The 18,217-nt window shown below is 42.6% G+C and overlaps 2 protein-coding genes across 2 annotated transcripts; one reads left to right on the plus strand and one right to left on the minus strand.

Annotated features, from left to right (window-relative positions):
- Window positions 1-328: 328 nt before the first annotated feature.
- On the minus strand, window positions 329-6,239 carry LOC124288342. The gene is made up of 3 exons (XM_046724860.1): window positions 6,148-6,239; window positions 1,532-2,172; window positions 329-494 (listed from the first exon to the last, which is right to left on the minus strand). The coding sequence occupies exons 2-3, from the start codon at window positions 2,136-2,138 to the stop codon at window positions 352-354; spliced, it is 750 nt and encodes a 249-aa protein (XP_046580816.1). The 5' UTR covers window positions 2,139-2,172; window positions 6,148-6,239; the 3' UTR covers window positions 329-351.
- Window positions 6,240-7,032: 793 nt separating this feature from the next.
- On the plus strand, window positions 7,033-17,639 carry LOC124288332. Its single transcript, XM_046724848.1, has 9 exons — window positions 7,033-7,420; window positions 8,495-9,245; window positions 9,875-9,921; window positions 10,212-10,279; window positions 10,647-10,761; window positions 11,110-11,239; window positions 11,707-11,832; window positions 14,373-14,506; window positions 15,227-17,639. Exons 2-9 carry the CDS (start codon window positions 8,967-8,969, stop codon window positions 17,637-17,639), a joined length of 3,312 nt encoding a protein of 1,103 aa, XP_046580804.1. The 5' UTR covers window positions 7,033-7,420; window positions 8,495-8,966.
- The last annotated feature ends 578 nt before the right edge of the window (window positions 17,640-18,217 follow it).

Below are 18,217 nucleotides of genomic sequence, written 5' to 3' on the forward strand. Positions count from 1 at the left end.
AGCGAAATATTCTCAAGTATGACGTTAAACCCAATTTCACTTCACCTCACCTCAGTGCAGACATGTACAGTTTGCCCTGTGGTCGTGGTAAGGAGAGCCGATTGACTAGGACTTAAATCACAATTGGTGACATAAGTGATCGTTGATGTATAAGATGTAAGCATTTTGCTATCATATTGCATGCCATCAGCCTGCCCTAGACTCGATATTACACAGCCTGCCTTCACATAACTGGAATATTGCTGTCGAACGCAACACATTCCTAGAGGACATGTGCTGACATTAGCTGCCAATCTAGTCCCGTGACCTGCACAAAGATCATCCACACTGAAGAAATATAACATGGTTTATTTAGCCTTTACTCTTGCTTCGCTTGCCGATGTCCTTGCATTTATATTTCTTCATGAAGCGGCGGAAAAAGTTCTTCCTTTTGGAGCCTTTGGAGCCTTTGTCCTTGTGATCCCCAATCAACTCATTCCTTTCCGCTTTCTCATCTGGAACACGAAAAGTCATGAATATGGCAGTATACAATGTATGGGTGTTGCTTTGAACATCACATCAAACGTATCACAACAGCTGGAGAAACTGGATGAACGATGACCGGTACAAGAATTATGCGTGTGATTGTTGTTTTACTGCGGTATCAAGTTATCAACAATATTGCAGCTATTTGAAGACACGGGGTAGTAAGTTTCCCTAGTACTTCATCGCTGGTCATAAGAAGCGACTACATTCCGAGCGGGAAGGGATTTTCATGATTTCAGAGAATAGGTTGGCAACTCTCAACTAATCTACAGGGTCGTCTGGTTCCTCTATTTATTGCCTATCATTGTGTTACAACTGCCGGGGAACGATCCGCTTGACAATCACTAGATTGTCTACTATTTACATTATCTACTGTTGTAACTGCACGAACGTTGTAATAGTGATAGCTGTAGCAGCAGCAGTAGAAGTAAATGCACCATTGTTCAAAGGACATGTTCCTATGACATATAGCATTCGAGAATGGACGGTTAATTACAGCAATATCAAAAATAAACTCTAAGAGTCAGTTAAAATTTCTCCTGCCACATTCAATGAAATGTCTAATGATCCTTAAAGAGTAGGCTCAATCTCCGACCGCGTCGTACCAAAAGAAGTTAAACTATGGTACTTGTTGGTCCCTGTCTGGCGCTCAGCATTAATGGGTGCAACAAGGACTGGTCGGCTCGGAGTCAGTATAATGTGTCTGAGTGGGGTATTCATGCTTGACTCAATGAGCTAGCACTATTAAACCAGCTTAAGTCTGGGCTAGTACAAGCTACCACACATATACACGCATGCACGTCGTCATATGAGCGAAATATTCTCAAGTACGACGTTGAACCCCATTTCACCTCACCTTCTTAAAGAGTATTATGACCAACACAATAGAAGTTCTCTTTGTGAAAGTAAAACCCTGTCATTCAGTTTGAATTCACCGTCCTAGTACTACTTTTTGGCGCGAAACCAATATCACCTCTTTAAGTAATAAAGAAACACACAGCCTTACCATCAGCGGTGGATGTGCTTTCCTCCATGGCGGGACCCTCCCCCGAGGCCGTCATGTCCAGATCAAAAGCAAGTTTCGGAGAGTTCGTGTCCCCAACTGAGTTTCCGAGGAACAACGACGATTCACTGCTAGTGAGCGACAGCAAGGACCCCTGTCTGAGAGGCAGATGTGATATGTAGCCATAAGGATCATCCTGGAGATATTTGATCCGATCTAGCCAGTTGTTCCATCTTGAATCCCTCTCACGCACGGTGCATAACTCGAAATAACGGGATCGAGAGTGCCTTGCGGACACTTTCAAAATGAAATCTTCTGAAACGGTTGAGATGTCAACTGATCTGAGAGGAATGAGCCACTTCAGTTCCATCCCGTCAACTGCTAGGTCGACATCGACGCTGGAGGTGATTGCGGGGTCTTCCTTCCAGTTGAGAATTTGTCGTCTGCCTAGTAGGAGATGGTCTGGAGACAGTCCCAGGATGACCTGCTGTACAGCATCGCCACATTTGTCCAGCTCAACAAATGTTGCCTCGAGAAGGACGATGTCTTCAAGGTCGCTGTATTCATCGAGGAGCAGCAGTTTCTGGAGGGGACCCTTGTTTCGATCCATTGTATTCTGTCTAACTACGTTATGAATAACAGCACTGGAAACAAAATGGTGAAACAAAAGATCAGATTTATTCTCGATGTGTGAAGGTGGCGATATAGGTGCAGGAGGTAACTACGTTATTTTTCTGAACGCCCAGCATGTGTAGCGAACACTATATTGTGTATTGTGAACTCCTAAGGAACACTATATTGTGTATTTCTTCCTAAAGCCCCCGACCCCTACAAGAATGTGAATTGGCATATGCAGGGATTACATTAACTTGATATGGCGATTACAGTACAACCAGAAATTATTCTCTATAATTTCTGGTCATACTATAGGGAAGAAGTGTAAATTTCGCATGCTGTCATTTGTTGACCATTGTTTTCAATTACAACATTCCTTTGCTATAGTATGACCAGAAATTATTGAGAATTTTAGGAATATGTTTAATTGGATTTCTAGTATAAACAACCTTGACCAGCTATCAAGTGCTTGGTTTCATTCAAGAGAGACAACTCCGTTAATCCTTTTTCATTAGTTTTTGAAGAGTTATCCCCCTTTGTTTACTTGCTAGCAGACGACATTTTCAGTGATCCTCAGTATGGATGATTTAGAGAAGAGGAAGTTGATTTTAGAGTATTATAACAAGGACATCAGATCAGATAAAGTGATTTCAAGTAGAACAGGCAACCCTTTGTCCACTGTTTATCGTGTTTTGAAAAATATTGCAAATGGATATGGCATTGAGCACCAGGTAGGCCCAGAAAATTGACTGTCGGTGACAGGAGGCGGCTTGGTATGCTTCTTTCTAAAAACAAACGAAGGAGTTTAGAAAACCTAAGGCTGGATATGATTGATAGAGGAACTGTGGCTGTCTGTAAGGAGACAATTAGAACTGAGCTGCATGCAATGGGTTGGCAGAAAAGTCGAGGAATTCCATCACAGATCATGAAACCTGAACAAAAGGAGCGAAGGTTGAACTGGTGCTTACAGCATAGAAATTTTAACTGGGACAATGTGATTTTCTCAGATGAAAGTTCTGTGTGGCTGTTTCCTAATACACTGACAGTCTGGACAAAACAAACTGAAAAACCTTTGTATCAGCGCCCAAAGTACAGTCCGAAATTTAACGTGTGGGGTGGCATATCTGTGTTAGGGGCAACGCCCCCTCTGTGTATTTGAAGGGAATATGAACAGTGAGCGGTACACAGGTATTCTCGAGGGACATTTACTTCCATCTGCTCACGTGTTCTATGGAAATTTTTGGATTTTCCAGCAGGACAACGACCCAAAACATCGTTCAAAGCATTCACAGGCCTGGTTTCGGACCCAAAATATGACATTATTAGATTGGCCAAGCTATAGCCCTGACCTAAATCCAATAGAAAATGTTTGGGGACTTATGAAGGAAAGTGTCAATAAGAAAAATCTGACAAAAATATTGCTGAAATGAAAGAAGAGGTGGTCCGATATTGGGACAGCATGGACCACGACTTTCTAACTTCTTTGATCAGTAGTATGCCCCGCCGCATTGAAGTCTGCATTGCTGCCCATGGTGACTTGACAAAATACTAACTGTTCACCTGTCTTTGAATCTGGAGTTATGTTCTGCTAATATTCACATTTAATACGTGTAATGAGTGAAAAAAAATTACAATCTTAAATTCTCAATAATTTCTGGTTGTACTGTATATAAGACGACGTAACTGAAGTTTAGTGTAAAGAGTTTTTATACTCTGCAATGACAATTAACACGTTATCAAATCTATTAGGGAACCACCGTAGGTTTCTATCCCATTCTTCTCGTTTCGCGTGCCTCGAGCTAGGGATAATCTGTATGTCTGTATTTCCCCACGAATTTGTATTAACAAGGTTAAAGTATGACGTAATCAACGTTTCAAGAGAATTCTGAGAACAATGTCATAGCTTTAAGCACTTGAAGGCGTTTTGCCCTGTAGTATTTCAATCTAATCACGCTCACTCCTATCTGTTCTTTAAACATTAACAACTGTTCAAAACTGTGTTTAACCAAATATTATATCAGGTTACATGCGACATAATTAATATGTGAAATAGGGGAATATCACAAACTTAAGGACCACGCCCCAATAAACAGAACGATCTTACAAGCCTCCCAAATTTAAGTCCTCTTGACCATAGTTTTATACATTATTTTCATCTTACTTAGATTAATCTCAATTGTCCTCATTCTCACAATAACGTATCCACACCCACCCCCTCAACCCATCCAGGGTCCCGTTTCACAAAGCTCTCGTAAGCCGAAGATCTCGTAACTTTTCTCGTAGCATTCGTACCTCCTTTGTTACAGTATAGTCAGGGGCGGATACAGCTTTTTGAGAAAGGGGGTGCACACTATTGAGAAAAGGAGGGGTGCACACTTCATTTTCACCCGCGTTTCGATGGTCATTTAATAAGCTTTCAGGACAAAAGGGGGGCACCCCTGCACACACACACACACACACACACACACACACTCCGGATCCGCCTATGTTAGTAGGTATAAGTGCTACGAGAAAAGTTACGAGACCTTAGGCTTACGTGAGCTTTGAGAAACGGGGCCATGTAGTATAACTGGTTGATAGAATCTACAGTGGATTATGCAATGTCACTGTTCTAGTTTATCTTTCACTTCCCATATTTACTTCCCGTTAGGTCATCGAGACATATCGCCACAAGTATCACCAGCAATGAGATATTTTATTGAAAAAAACATCTAAGATGATTTTCCATTCCAGTTGCCCACATAACAAAAACGTAGCACTCATTGCAAGATGGTACCAAAAGAACTAGAATACCTACTTCACTGAGAAAGTGTAATCCGAAATATAACATATGTTACATTTAAAGGCGAGAATTTATGGATGTCAGCTTCTTTATTTTGAGGGATTTATTCCTTGATGAATGAAAGACTAGGAAACATACAGCTATATACGTACAGTGACAGTGATAAGATAAGGGAACTAGGGATATGAACTAGGGAAGCCAGTAGTTAATTTGCACTAAATTGGCTGGACAAGTGGAAGCCAGGGATTATAATCCTATAAATTCTCTCCCTTTATGTGTATCACATCTAAATGGCGTTCAAAGAATCTAGGTTACATTTGACCCCTTTCTAAAAGGCCTTGTGTATTCAAGTAAAGAACAGTCTGTGAGTGAGTGTCGCCAATATTTATACCTATACTGGAGATAATCTGTTACTGGTTAAACTGCCTATGCCGCTGTTATTGCCATCTTCAGTGACGCTGTCTCGACAGAAGCACGTCTTCGTGTGACGAAGTGATCGATGGCATAAGTGAAGTTTAACAAGAGGAAGACAAATTTGTTCGTCTACTACCATTTGTACACATGATCTGATAGTGGTGAGTGATGACAGTAGATGCAGATAAAGGTATCAACGCCTTAAATGTGGTCGACTAGATCTATCTCCCCATCACAATAAGAAATACTGGTCCTGGATTATGTCCGATGTCAGATTATGTCAGATGCACGTTATCGATTGTAACCTTCGCGGTTTTAATACAGGAATATGGTTAGTTTGTGACATTCTCCTGTTTCACAATATCCAGTCGTTAATATGTTGCATTATATGTGCTAAAATATTTTTAAAACGTTGTATATCTTCTCACTTTTGGTGTTTTTATATATCAGCTGCGATACGATCCTGCTTTACGTAACTGATGCGTATTTTCTATGTGTAAGACAGACTTCCAACAATTAGTATTATTTCCCACAATTTCAATGGAACTATTTACAGTACACATCGCAAACTGTAAATGTATCGGCATATAAGTATCACGGTGCACACTGGATTGTGTGTAGTTTTAGGTGGCTACTTCTAAGTGTGAACATAGTCTGTTTGGTGACTCTCTACCGGCTTTCATCATTAGACCTGGCGTTGTAACATTCCAAATTAGACAACGCGCTTCTTTTTACCTGATTGTTCAAACTCTTACACGCGTACCTAAGAATCTAATTAACTTATAACATTTAATGTAAAATAACTTACCGAGATTTGGCAGTATAAGTGACTTCAATCGCCAAGGGATTCCACCTTGACGAATGCCGAGGTTTCTGTGTGCACTCTGATTATGACGTCATGTCATCTCATGAATTAATGACGTCATAATTATTGTGCCTTTCACTTCACTTAATCACTCTGATGAGAGGTTGGCATCTGTGAGTTGGCGCGCCTGAAATATCACAACTGGAAAGAACACGCAAAGAACAGTATATGATATACACCCATGTTGGTATCTCAGGAACGGTTCTCTTTTATTGGTTTTCGGTGGTTATTCGATGACTTGATAAGTAAATCATAGTTGTGTTTTAAACCTTCAGTTCGCACTGTTTCGGCGACTCTTTTCAGCATAGTAAAATTTTCATTATGGTAACTTCAGAAATGTCCATATATTTATAGTTATGAGGTATATTCATGACTTTAAAATAATTCGTAAAGAGTCTTCAGCTGAGAATCTGAATCTGAATCATAGATATGATGTGCACCATGGCATGAGATTGTCCCAGGTTTGATCGGTGGATCAAAAATAAGAAATCAAAGTATTGTTCAAAACGATGTGTTTCATATAGATGATACCCTTCTTAGTTTGATTATACCTTGCACGTACCAGCGCCTTGTCGTAATTTGTTATAATTAATATGATAAAATATCATATATAAACCTTCCAATAATTGTGTGGCCGTACAATATTTCACCTGACCTGATCATCAAAAGGTTTTGTGGGAAGAATTTGGGCATACCAGGGACCTGTTGTTTTCCGGAATCTCCCGAGGGAGATCATCGAGTTTGGGTGTAACAACATTCTACGTCAGCGAGAACCTTGAGCATATAGAATATGACGTCATAATGGTATGACGTCACAGTCCACCAACAATGATTCCGGTGATGTGACAACGCACAGCATGAACAGCAGAATTACCAAATTTACAAACAACGCAACCCAGTTTTTAAAACATTACATCAGGGGACACTCTGAGGCGAGGAAAGATGACAGATCCGGTAGAGTAGCAAAACTGCTTAAACGTGGAGACTACCCGGGAATTTCCTCGGACATCGTCCTGGAAACGCCGTGCTTCCAGCTCCGAGAGGATGGAGAGGTGGACCGACACGTGTTTATGGGACTGACAACAACAGAATTTGTAATGGCAATTCAGCGTCTGCCAGATTACCGGAAACGTCCCAGCGTTAAGTACAGAGCGAATGTTGACCTTGATGTGGAGGGCATGGAACTCGTGTGCTCCTCTCCATTGGAGTTTATCAGGTATGGTTTAGTTGGCTGTGCTTTTAACATTATCACGGCAGCCTGATAAAAACAATCAGTTAGACAAACTGATCGTTATCATGAACAACGCTTCCAGGGGCGGATACAGCTGTTTGAAAAAGGGGAGTGCACACTTTATTTCCATGAGAGTTTCACAGGTCATTTGAAAAACAAACGGTGTTTGCGCACCCCTGCACATAGGTTTTACGTTGAGCAGCATTCCAGCAATATCACGGGGGGGGGACGCCAGAAATGGCTTTCACACATTGTACCCATGTTCTGAGTTACGAGCGTACGCTCTATCCAAGAGGCTACCCGACAACCCAAACCCATCCCCACCCTCCTACTCCCACCGACCAACTCCGCCTCGCCCACCACATTCACTGTTCTTTATAATATGGTTTCGTTGTCTATACCGCTGGGACTTCCCCTTGTCTATATTTCCGACAGGGAGCAGAGAGTCTTCGTGAACGTAGGGTAAACTTGAAGGCTGGTTTCACACACTACACCACACACTCTTGTTTTTTGTCTATAGCTGTGAAGCCCATTTCTGGCCCCGGGATCATGAAAGTGTCTTAAGTCTGAAAATTGCTTAGCACGAAATTTGTCTTAAGTTTGGTTGTTTTTGCTTAGCTAAGACTCGGGCTAAGACTGGATCCTGAAACAGTCCATTGTGTGGATCCCATTTCTGGTGTCCCCCGACGTGATATTGCTGGAACATTGCTAAAAGCGGCGTTAAGCCATACTCACTCACTCACTCTTGTGTATGGCAACGATGTAACAGGTAGCTTGCTCAATGTTGTTGGACTCCCTGCATAGATGCATTACCTGCCGAACTTTATACACACTGATACAGTTTGAAGCAGCAGATATTGTCCTGCAGGGGTCGCCATTGTTTCGAAATAGCTTATGAAGTAAATTGACGCGTACGTTCAGAATTCAAATCCAACAGGCCCCCCAAATCTGTCGTTTCTCAAAGCAGCAATGGCGATATCAGTGTTTTGTATTTACACACATTATAAAGTTCTTCTTCTATCTATGTGTAAAGTTTTATATGTGTTCTTATATTTCCAGGTTTTTCATGATCGACTCGCGGTCCAGGAAGTTCGCGGTCTGCACAAGTCTCGGCAGCGTGTGGTACTTCGAGATGTGCAACTCAGCAGACGGCTCAGACGAACTGTGGACAAGTTGGCGGGAAATGATCCAGGCCCAAGACCATCCGGAGTGGTACGGCTACCGGATGTGGACGGTCGGGAAGGAGGACGCCATGGATGCCAAAAGATCTTCAATACCTAGAGACACCAAGGGTGAAGACGGAATCCTAAGATTTATCAAAAGACCACTTGCCTTCTGTGCTGTAGACAATGTAGGCATCCAGAGCTCCTTTGCGAGTCTCCAATCCAATCATCCTGCTTCGTCCACAAATTTCCAAAAACAGACACTGGTTCTCATCTGGAGAAGACAAAGAATGCTAAAATTCCAAAACTTTCTCTTTATAGTAAAGTCAAATTTGTAATCCCCACACGTCAAACGGTCAAAATCAAGAATGATGTATGGTGAGCTGAAACAGACGCAATCTTCTACAGATCTTTCAGCATCAGACTCGCGCAGGTTAAGACCTCACGTGGTCAGGAAGAACCAATCAGAGATCAGTCTAGGTGGCAGCACTGGGTTCACCCCTGGAAGCGGCCTGCACTTCAAGTACTGGACTCTGGCCATGATGAGTGAAGCCTTACCGGAGGAGCCTCACCGAGCCGTTAACATCGTCACCATCCGCTTTCCAAAGTGGGGCCTTATCAAGACCTCACTCAACCAGTTGCATAAAGTAAATACCATATTGAAGAACTCGGACCCATATAAGTTTAAAGTTACATTAAACCCTAAAATGTAGCTCTTTTTCCAATCTGATACAGGAAGTGGCCTTTAGAACTATTTCCACTTTGAGAGGTCAGGCCTCTCAAAGTGAATTTTAACGAATTCCTTTTAAGGTAATAGTAGTGTCTGTCTGTCTGTTAAATCTTCGGTACAGTTTCAGAAGCACTCTGATTTGACACTAGGCCCTCATTCTCTAGTGTCTGTGACGAGGGGAAACTTTCGTAATAATATATTTTAAAAGTCAAGGCCAGAAAATAATATATCCCGAACACCTGGTAAAAACAGATTTCACTGTGATGAAATATGAATGGATCTATTTCAAAGAAGGTCACCTCGACTTTTTATTATATTTTTGTTCTGTGAGATTCGGGCGTGCTGTACTGTTGGTGATCCAGTTCGTCCATCTGGAAGTAATGCTATTCTTTATTAAAGAGAACATAGATTAAAATATACAAAAATAATTGTCGACGTGTGGGGTACCTATAAATTACGCGAAATATCATAGAATCGTTAGTGTTGCCTTTTTGTTTAAGTTCGTTGCATGGCGCCAGACTCTGAATTAAATATCGTTTGTTTCAGATTTGGAAAATACGGAATGAAGTGAGATTAGCAAGAGAACGCCAGATGTAAGTAGAAATCCCTCGCGCTTGTGTCATGAACCAAGATAATCAGAGGGGCATGTGATCTCGCAGATACCTGGAATATCAATCTCACACCTTCAATATATTCAGAGCTTGTTTGTTGTTTAACCAGGTACCCGAACCCGACTTTCGATCTATATATTTAGTCACTTCGTAAATATACAATGAAAGCCGACAACCCGACTCTCCATTAACATTTTCTAAAGATGTATCTTATACACTGTGAACTCATATATTCTGTTATTGAGTTTACTTTATTGGCATTTTTTTAATAGGGCACTAGATCTTTCCGATTCGGACGAAAGTATCACTGATATATTCGAAGAATTTGCTCAGGCAAAACGTAAGTATTGTTTTTTGTACAGGGTCAAAATATGTATAGCTACACACTTCCACTCACTAACTCTAGGAGGACTGGTTGGTTCCCCCTTGCTCATGTTCCTTTACTAGCTCAGACACATGTGATAACGTTCATCACTATTTCTAACTTCCTAAATATTGTACATCCTGTTGGTTAAAAGTCCATGTTATCTCACTGTTTGAAACGGACTAAACCACACATGTCCACAGGTGCACTACACGCGCTGGCGGCCACTGATGAGTGGGTAACCTGCATGCTTCATTTGATTCAGGCCGTTGTTAAAATACCAAACCTTCCGTTAAACATATATACCCGTCAATCTACGCTGTTGATATAGGACCTGTTACAAGAAAGTCCGCGCCCACCAGATGGACCAGCCTGAAGAGTAGGCGAGTAGAGCGGCCTCCAACACTGGAAGCTATGCTCAACTCGGCGGTGTTCGAAACCTGCGGATCCCTCAAGAGGTGCGTATCGGTCAGAGTGTTGTTACCATTACTTCAAACACTGATAACAGTGAGTGAGTATGGCTTTATGGCTGGAATATACCAGCAATATCACAGCTTGGGACACCTGAAATGGGCTTCACACATTGTACCCATGTGGGGAATCAAACCCAGGTCTTTGGCGTGACGAGGGAACGCTTTTAACCGCTTGGCTACCCCACCGCCACCTAATAACAGATATCACACATTTTACCTGTAGAAATAGACCTCATACAAAGGCACCAAATACGATTCGGATCAGGCGCTGCTGTATGGATGGCAGAAGTTCATTTTTATGTGTAAAATCAACTTTAGACTGAATGTTACCAGGAAGGAGAATGAATGGCTGTACGGGTCAACGCCAGAGATCTTCGCTGCACAGTTGACCCAGATTCACATCGACCTGTTCAAGCAAATCGCAGAACTGGACATTATCAACTTCTTCGACAAACACAACGCAGTAAGTAGTGGACAGCTGGAGAACGCTGGAGGTGTGGACAGGTGACATGGGGATGATGTTGCGATTTGACACCGATATATAGGTATAGGTAGTGCTCATCTGACGGGCTCTGATGATGAAACTGCACGTGTCAGTTAATAGATTGCCATTGATTTGGCATTTGTTTCGTTAACCAAGCAACTGAAAACCAATATAATCGGCCATACCCACTACCGGAATGTCAAAGTATGTTTTTCTTAATGATAAAAAATGCAGCCTGACAAGTTTTGTGTTCTTGAAGCCACATAAACGTCATATCCCCACAGTTTGTGTGCATTGGTTTTACGTTTATATCTGCACAAACGCTGAAGAATATTTTAAATACATTCTTAACCATACTTAGCACACAAGATCTCATCCTATAAGACTGGATACTAGACGGACACTGTAGTTACCCAATCACCGTTTTGTTTACTACTTGCAACCAGGACCGTCCTACAAACCTGATCAAGATGCTAGACTTCTCCAACCATGCCAGCAATCTCGTTGCCATGGAGATCGTCAAATCCAACAAGCTCGCCGAGAGGGCCCAGAGGGTTAAGTTCTTCATACAGGTAAATTGTTCCAGCGACAACATTTACTTATATTTGTTGTTTAATGCCGCATTACGTAACGCCCTCGCCAAACGACGGCGGCTTGTAAATATGGCAGACAATCCAGTGATTGATATGTTGAACAACGACCCACGCCATCGGCCTTCAGTCACACCCAATCAACCAAGTCACTGTGTCTGTCCATTCGACAATTTCTAGTGTCCCCCGCCATGATATTGCATCAATATTGCTAAAAGCGGCGTAAATCGATACTCACTGTCCACCCGGTGTATTTGGACGCCTTTAACGACCAGCATCAATAGCTTGGTGGGGAACTGTTCTAAGCTGGAATCTCCATGGGAACAACCTTAACCGTTCTATACTAAGCAGCAAAAGAAACGTCAGTTTGGAATTTTCCTTCGCAGAAACGTGTAACTGTAAACTCATTAAATGTTTTGATTGTATATTTTTGACAACATCTCCAACTTTACCTGAGCAAAGACATTCCTTCCCAAACTCAGAATGGAACCCAGGAAATGGTCTCAAAAACATGATCTCGGAGATGGTATGGTGTTCTCCATGTTTTTCATGCAACTCATGCTGCACGTGCTATTCACAAGGACCAGCCCTATAAAATGCACCCCCAAACCTGGTTGAAACATTCACATTACAACGTCAGCAGGATGCCGCGACTCACGACAGCTCAGAGGAACCAGGCGCTGGGAAGACTTGTAGCTGGCCACACTGCACAAGCCGTTGCCAATCAACGTTGGGTCCATCTACAGGCTGCAGCAACGATTCCGGGCCACCAACACCACAAATGATCGCCCCCGTACTGGCAGACCAAGGGTGACCACAAGACGATAAGACCGCCATGTTGTGCGACAGCATGTACAGAATCCCTTCATGCAGGCATCCGAAACAGCACGCCAGACAGAGGGAACACACGGAAGACCAATCAGTACTGATACAGTACGCCGACGTCTTAACAGCGGGAACCTCCATTGCCGTAGACCTTACCGTGGACCTATCCTCACCCCTCGTCATCGGCGTGAACGTCTACAGTTTGCCCTACAACCCAAAAACTAGCGATACAGGCAATGGAGAACTGTTTTGTTCACAGATGAGAATCGGTACTGCGTATCAACTGCAGATGGCAGAACAAGATATGGCGACGACGTGGCCAGCGTTACTCAGACCAATGTGTTATGGAAAGAGACTCTTGGGGAGGTGCAAGCATCATGGTATGATGTGGAATAGGCCTGAACCAGAGAGTGGGTCCTGTGGTGTTCCAGAACCTAGGTCCAGGGAGAGGAGGCGGCACCACAGTGGTGCGCTACAGCGACCAAGCTCTGACCTCAGGTCATACCACATTTCGCACGTCACCGGAACAACATTTTCCAGCATGATAACGCCCGGGCCCATACTGCCAGAGCTACACGGGACTTCCTACAGCAGAACGGTGTCAACATTATGCAGTGGCCAGCCCTTAGTCCTGATTTAAACCCAGTTGAACATCTTTGGGATGAAATTCAGAGGAGACTGAATAATGTCATACCCAGGCCGAACACAGCCGATTTTTTGCGCCAGGCTTTTCTCTGAGTGTGGTGCCAGTGGCCTTCATCAATCGATTGGTGCACTCCATGCATAGACACTGTGCTGCAGTTATTGCCACTCGTGGTGGTCACACTAGATACTGAATGGACTGCAAACGTTCACGTAATGGCTTGGAATTGTGCTGAGTTATTCATCGATGTGTCAACATATGGTACACCAAAGATTTTTTTGATCCGCTTATTATGTCTATTTCTGTAATGATTTGATTACAGTGCCTATCTAATTTTGAATTCGTACTGACGTTTTTTTTGCTGCTGAGTATATATCACTGGAATCAGGGACGATTTGTTTGAGGAAGTTGCAGGTGGTTGTCTGAATCCCAGATTTGCTGTGGGCGTTTTCCATGCTTTGTCAGCAACATATCCGTGCAGGTGCCTTTAACCAACTGTCATTCCCAGATGCTATGGTTTTGTTTTCCGATTCCCAAAGTTGCTCTAATCATATACTTTGATCTTACAAAATCGTAAGAATGTATACCGCAATGCGTTGGCATTAATATGACTTTGACCCTTGGTGAAGCTGATGAGCACAGATACTGTGAAAACAAACAGGACCGTAACTGTTGAGAAGCTGGGGATTCGAACCTATGGTGATTCGTTCCGATTTTAGGATTCTTCCCCATGAGGATCATAGGAGCATGTTATGGCTGCTAGACGCAACTCCGATTACGTAACTTCGTCCTTTAAGGAGACATGCACCAGTGCTCCTATTTGACGTGTACAGATTTCATGTAATGACCTACCCTTGTCGGGGCGGTGGGGTAGCCTAGTGGTTAAAGCGTTCGTCACACTGAAGACCCGGGTCGATTCCCCATAAGTGTATAATGTGTGAAGCCCATTTCTGGGGTACCCGCCGTGATAATTGCTGGAATATTGTCAAAGCGGCGTAAAACCCAACTCACTCACTCACTCACTCACTCACTTACCCTTGTGTTGATGGTACAGGTCAGTGAGGCGTGTCGGGAATCCAGTGATCTCCAGTCAGCATGGTCGGTGATAAATGGACTTCAGCTGTTCCCGGTGGCTAAGTTGACGGACACGTGGTCAGAGGTTTGCAGGAACTTTCCCGCCATTTACAGGTACCGGCTCATAGAAAAACATATATGATCATTTGTGTTTCCGGAATTACCAACAGTCACTGTGTGCTTACCTCGGACGCTTGATATTTGGAGAGAGTACCAAGACACGTTTCAAAGCCCCCTATGTTCTGCCATGTTTACTTTTTGTAATCATTTGCAGCATTCTTTTAAATAAGGTCAAAGTGGATACACGGTGAATTTGGCTCTTTAATATGATTTGCCAAACGTGCAATGTTATTGATAACAGGATATATTTCATTTGGTGCGAGAATTGAAAAGATATATGTGGTAAGTGTCAATAATACGAACATGATATTAAGTGATGCAGCAGTCTCCGAGAAACAATTTCTTTTCTTATCTTAGCTTTAATAACACAAAGATAGATGCCAAGCTCCGAAAATCGATTAACAGCTTTTAGAAATGTTGTGTCCCTATCAATAATCCGATATTAATTATATGTGCTGATCCTGGATTAGTTCCAGTGGTATTCACTGTGACAAAAAGGATAACACGTTTTAATATATAAATATGTACGCTCGAAGGTGGATCTGTTTCCTATAGAATCATCAAGTGTTTTCAGTTCAAAGAATCGCAAAATGATGCCTATAAAGTAGAGGTTTTCATAACAAACAGGATGAGGAAACCTATACAACAATAGGTTATCCAGACGAACATTTTAGTTTTCCTTCCTTCTTGAATATAGTTTTTCTATTTATGTAGGAACTACGAGAATCTCTGCCAGATATTTGCATGCTTGGCTTCACCCAAGTACAGAGATGAACTGCAGAGCTCATCACAGCGCCCGCCATACCTTCCCTGGATAAACCACTTCCTATGGCATGTATTGAAGACACTGTGTGGAGATTTCACGAAAACGACCAACAATGATAAGAAGAAGTTTAGAAAAATGTCTTTCGCTGGGAAATTCTTCGGGAGGAAGAATAGTTCGGTTCAAGCCAGTGTCTTGAAACGATTGGTGAAACCAAAGAAGAAAGCGGCCAGTAACTGGGTGACACGTCACAGAGACAAGACTTCTCCATTCAGGAAGGTAACACAGGGTGACCTGGGTGTTAAGCAGCAACAGCAACTTGATTCCAAGTTGGTTGACAACATGGCAGACGTCCTGGCATCGAGGATAATCACACAGGGCATTAGTGAACACTCTGGTGTTAATCAGACACCTCGAGCAGATAAACCTAATGTGTCAGTAATGCCAGTATCTGACTCTTCTGTACACCATAAATCAGGTGGATTCGAACTAACCAAAGAAAAACGTATTGAAATTGGAGAAAGTCATGCTTCTGAGCATGGCAATGATCCCTCGACTTCCTTTGATAGAGACAAATTCGTGTCTGATATTGAGGGTGAAGAAAGGATTGAGAAGATGCCTGTGGATAGTCATCACCATGGCATCTATGATGTAACCAACGCTGATCCTAAGCAAAATGAGCCTGTACGTGCTCAACAAGATCCTACAACAGATGGTTCAACTTTAGAGCCTTCAGTAAGCTCATATGAACAATCTGAAGAAAAGAAAGATCTAGTGCATGAGGAGAGTGGAAGCCAGGATCCTGAAACAGAACTCTCTACTCGTGTTGGCTTACCTGTCAATGGAACAGCGTCAAACACATATAATCAATCCAAAAGGACATCCCACTTTGCCCAGGAAGATGAAGAATTCATGAGAGAGAAGGATAAAGTGATCGAAAAGGCAATCAAGTTCAAGCTGAAGCAAACCAAGAGAGGGGACATGTTCAAGGACTGGACAGAGGTGGAGGAAGAGTCGTCTGATGAGCAGAAACCGGCACCTGAAAAACAGAAGACTTTCTTTGCATGGAGATCCCTTTTCTCGGTCAAGAATAAATCAGCAACAGATAGTGAGGACACTAAAGGAACAAAGATTGTGAAAATACGTCCGGAAAGAATATTTACAAAAGTTGAATCACCTAAACAGGATCTTAAACGAAACCTTGAAGTTGAGGGTGGAATGGGCAGTTTAAGTAAAGACAGTAATAATTCTGAAAGAACATCAGCCATTTTTGATAGTACAGTAGAAAATTCCCCTGAAGGCATGGCCTCGGCAGATTACAAGATGTCTCCAAATGATCGACAAATGAAATCAGTGCGTTTCCTGAATCAGTCGCACAGCAAGGATGATGATGGGAACATAAACTGGTCGAGTTCTAACCACCATTTCAGTCCATGTGTCCCAGAATGTGCACTCTGTTGCTGTGGGACATATTGGGAGAACAATGGAACAGCCTCTTGTGGTATGATCATCAACATTCCTGATAGACAGTGTTTTGACAGACAGGATAAGCAGACATGCCAGTGTGGACTGGGGCTGATGGACAATATGGGATCCCTGGACAATGGTTTGACAAAGCCTCCTTCTGAAGAAGCCACTTGTGGGTATAATACAAGTGATGAAAGATCAGATAGAGCTACCTGCCATTGTCACAATGAATCCCCAGACAGGAACTGGACACATCATATCTTTGCCAGATGTGGGTGCTGTTCAACTGATGAAAATCCAGATGGAGATGTTTGTCCAAATACAATATCTGAAGAAACAGGTGGAATGAATCTTGATTGGAGAAAGCCTGGACAGGAACAAGATGACCACAAGCATCATGCTGATAAGAGGAGAAAGGATACTTCATGCCATTGCTTTAAGTTTGACAGTTCAGGATATAATGCTTCCTGTGAGAATTCACAAATCAGATGTGTTCAGTGCACTGTTGCCCAATGTCATTACCAAAATTTAAACTCAGGGTTAACATCTGTGGACAGCAACAAGAGGCTGAAACCCTACTGGAACCCTGGCAACAAGGACAGCTTGTGTGATGCATGTGTTCAAATGTATGATGCATTAAACTACAAGAAATTGAACAATCTGGACAGAAACTGGTCAAGTTCAAGTCGTCCGTCACCCCGCCAGATGTGCTGGACGTGTGACATGTCTGGCTGTGTCCTCCACAACTGTGGCCTGGAGAAACTTGTGGAGCTGCAACAGGCGTGTCTGACCTTCCATCTCAAGGCCAACAGCAGACTGAAGGCTTACATCACTGACAAGCATCAACATGTGACACAGTATCAAATGCTGAGGGCTACTGTGTCAATGACATCCTAATAAATACAACAAATATTTCTAATTGTTATAATTCGTTGTGATATTTATCGATATGGATGAGGGTTTCGACCGGTCAACTGTTTTCTTTATCCATGAGTGAGTGAATTTTACTGCTGTGTTGATCAGTATTCGGTTATAACCCACCTTGTCAACTTGATGTTGTCTGGGCAGCTCCAGGTAAAACAGTCTTCAATGTAGCAAAATTACTACGTATCTTAAACAATGTGCATGCACTTATGAATATAGTGGATTCTACCAGTCAGTTCAAATGCCACTTTTATAGAGGTGGCCTATTAGGATAACAAAGACAACCTACTACAAAAACCAAGTTTAACCCACTTGGATGGAGTATGCAGACTCTCAGGCACAGAGTCCTTGTTTTAATCTGATAACATCAAGCACCAGGCAGGGTAACAGCAAGTTGTATGTTTATGGTGTATGTTCCTATGGTGTGATGCGGCCAGGGATCAAACCACTGACTCTCCACTGTCTGGGCCAATGCTCGATTGACAGATCCATGGAGCAGGTGGAAGGTAAAAGTGACATAAGGTATGGTGCTACAGACCAAGTATTTCAAT

Source organism: Haliotis rubra, unplaced genomic scaffold (assembly GCF_003918875.1).
Source record: "Haliotis rubra isolate DU_JTF1 unplaced genomic scaffold, ASM391887v1 Scf415, whole genome shotgun sequence".
NCBI classification, from domain to species: Eukaryota; Metazoa; Mollusca; class Gastropoda; order Lepetellida; family Haliotidae; genus Haliotis; species Haliotis rubra.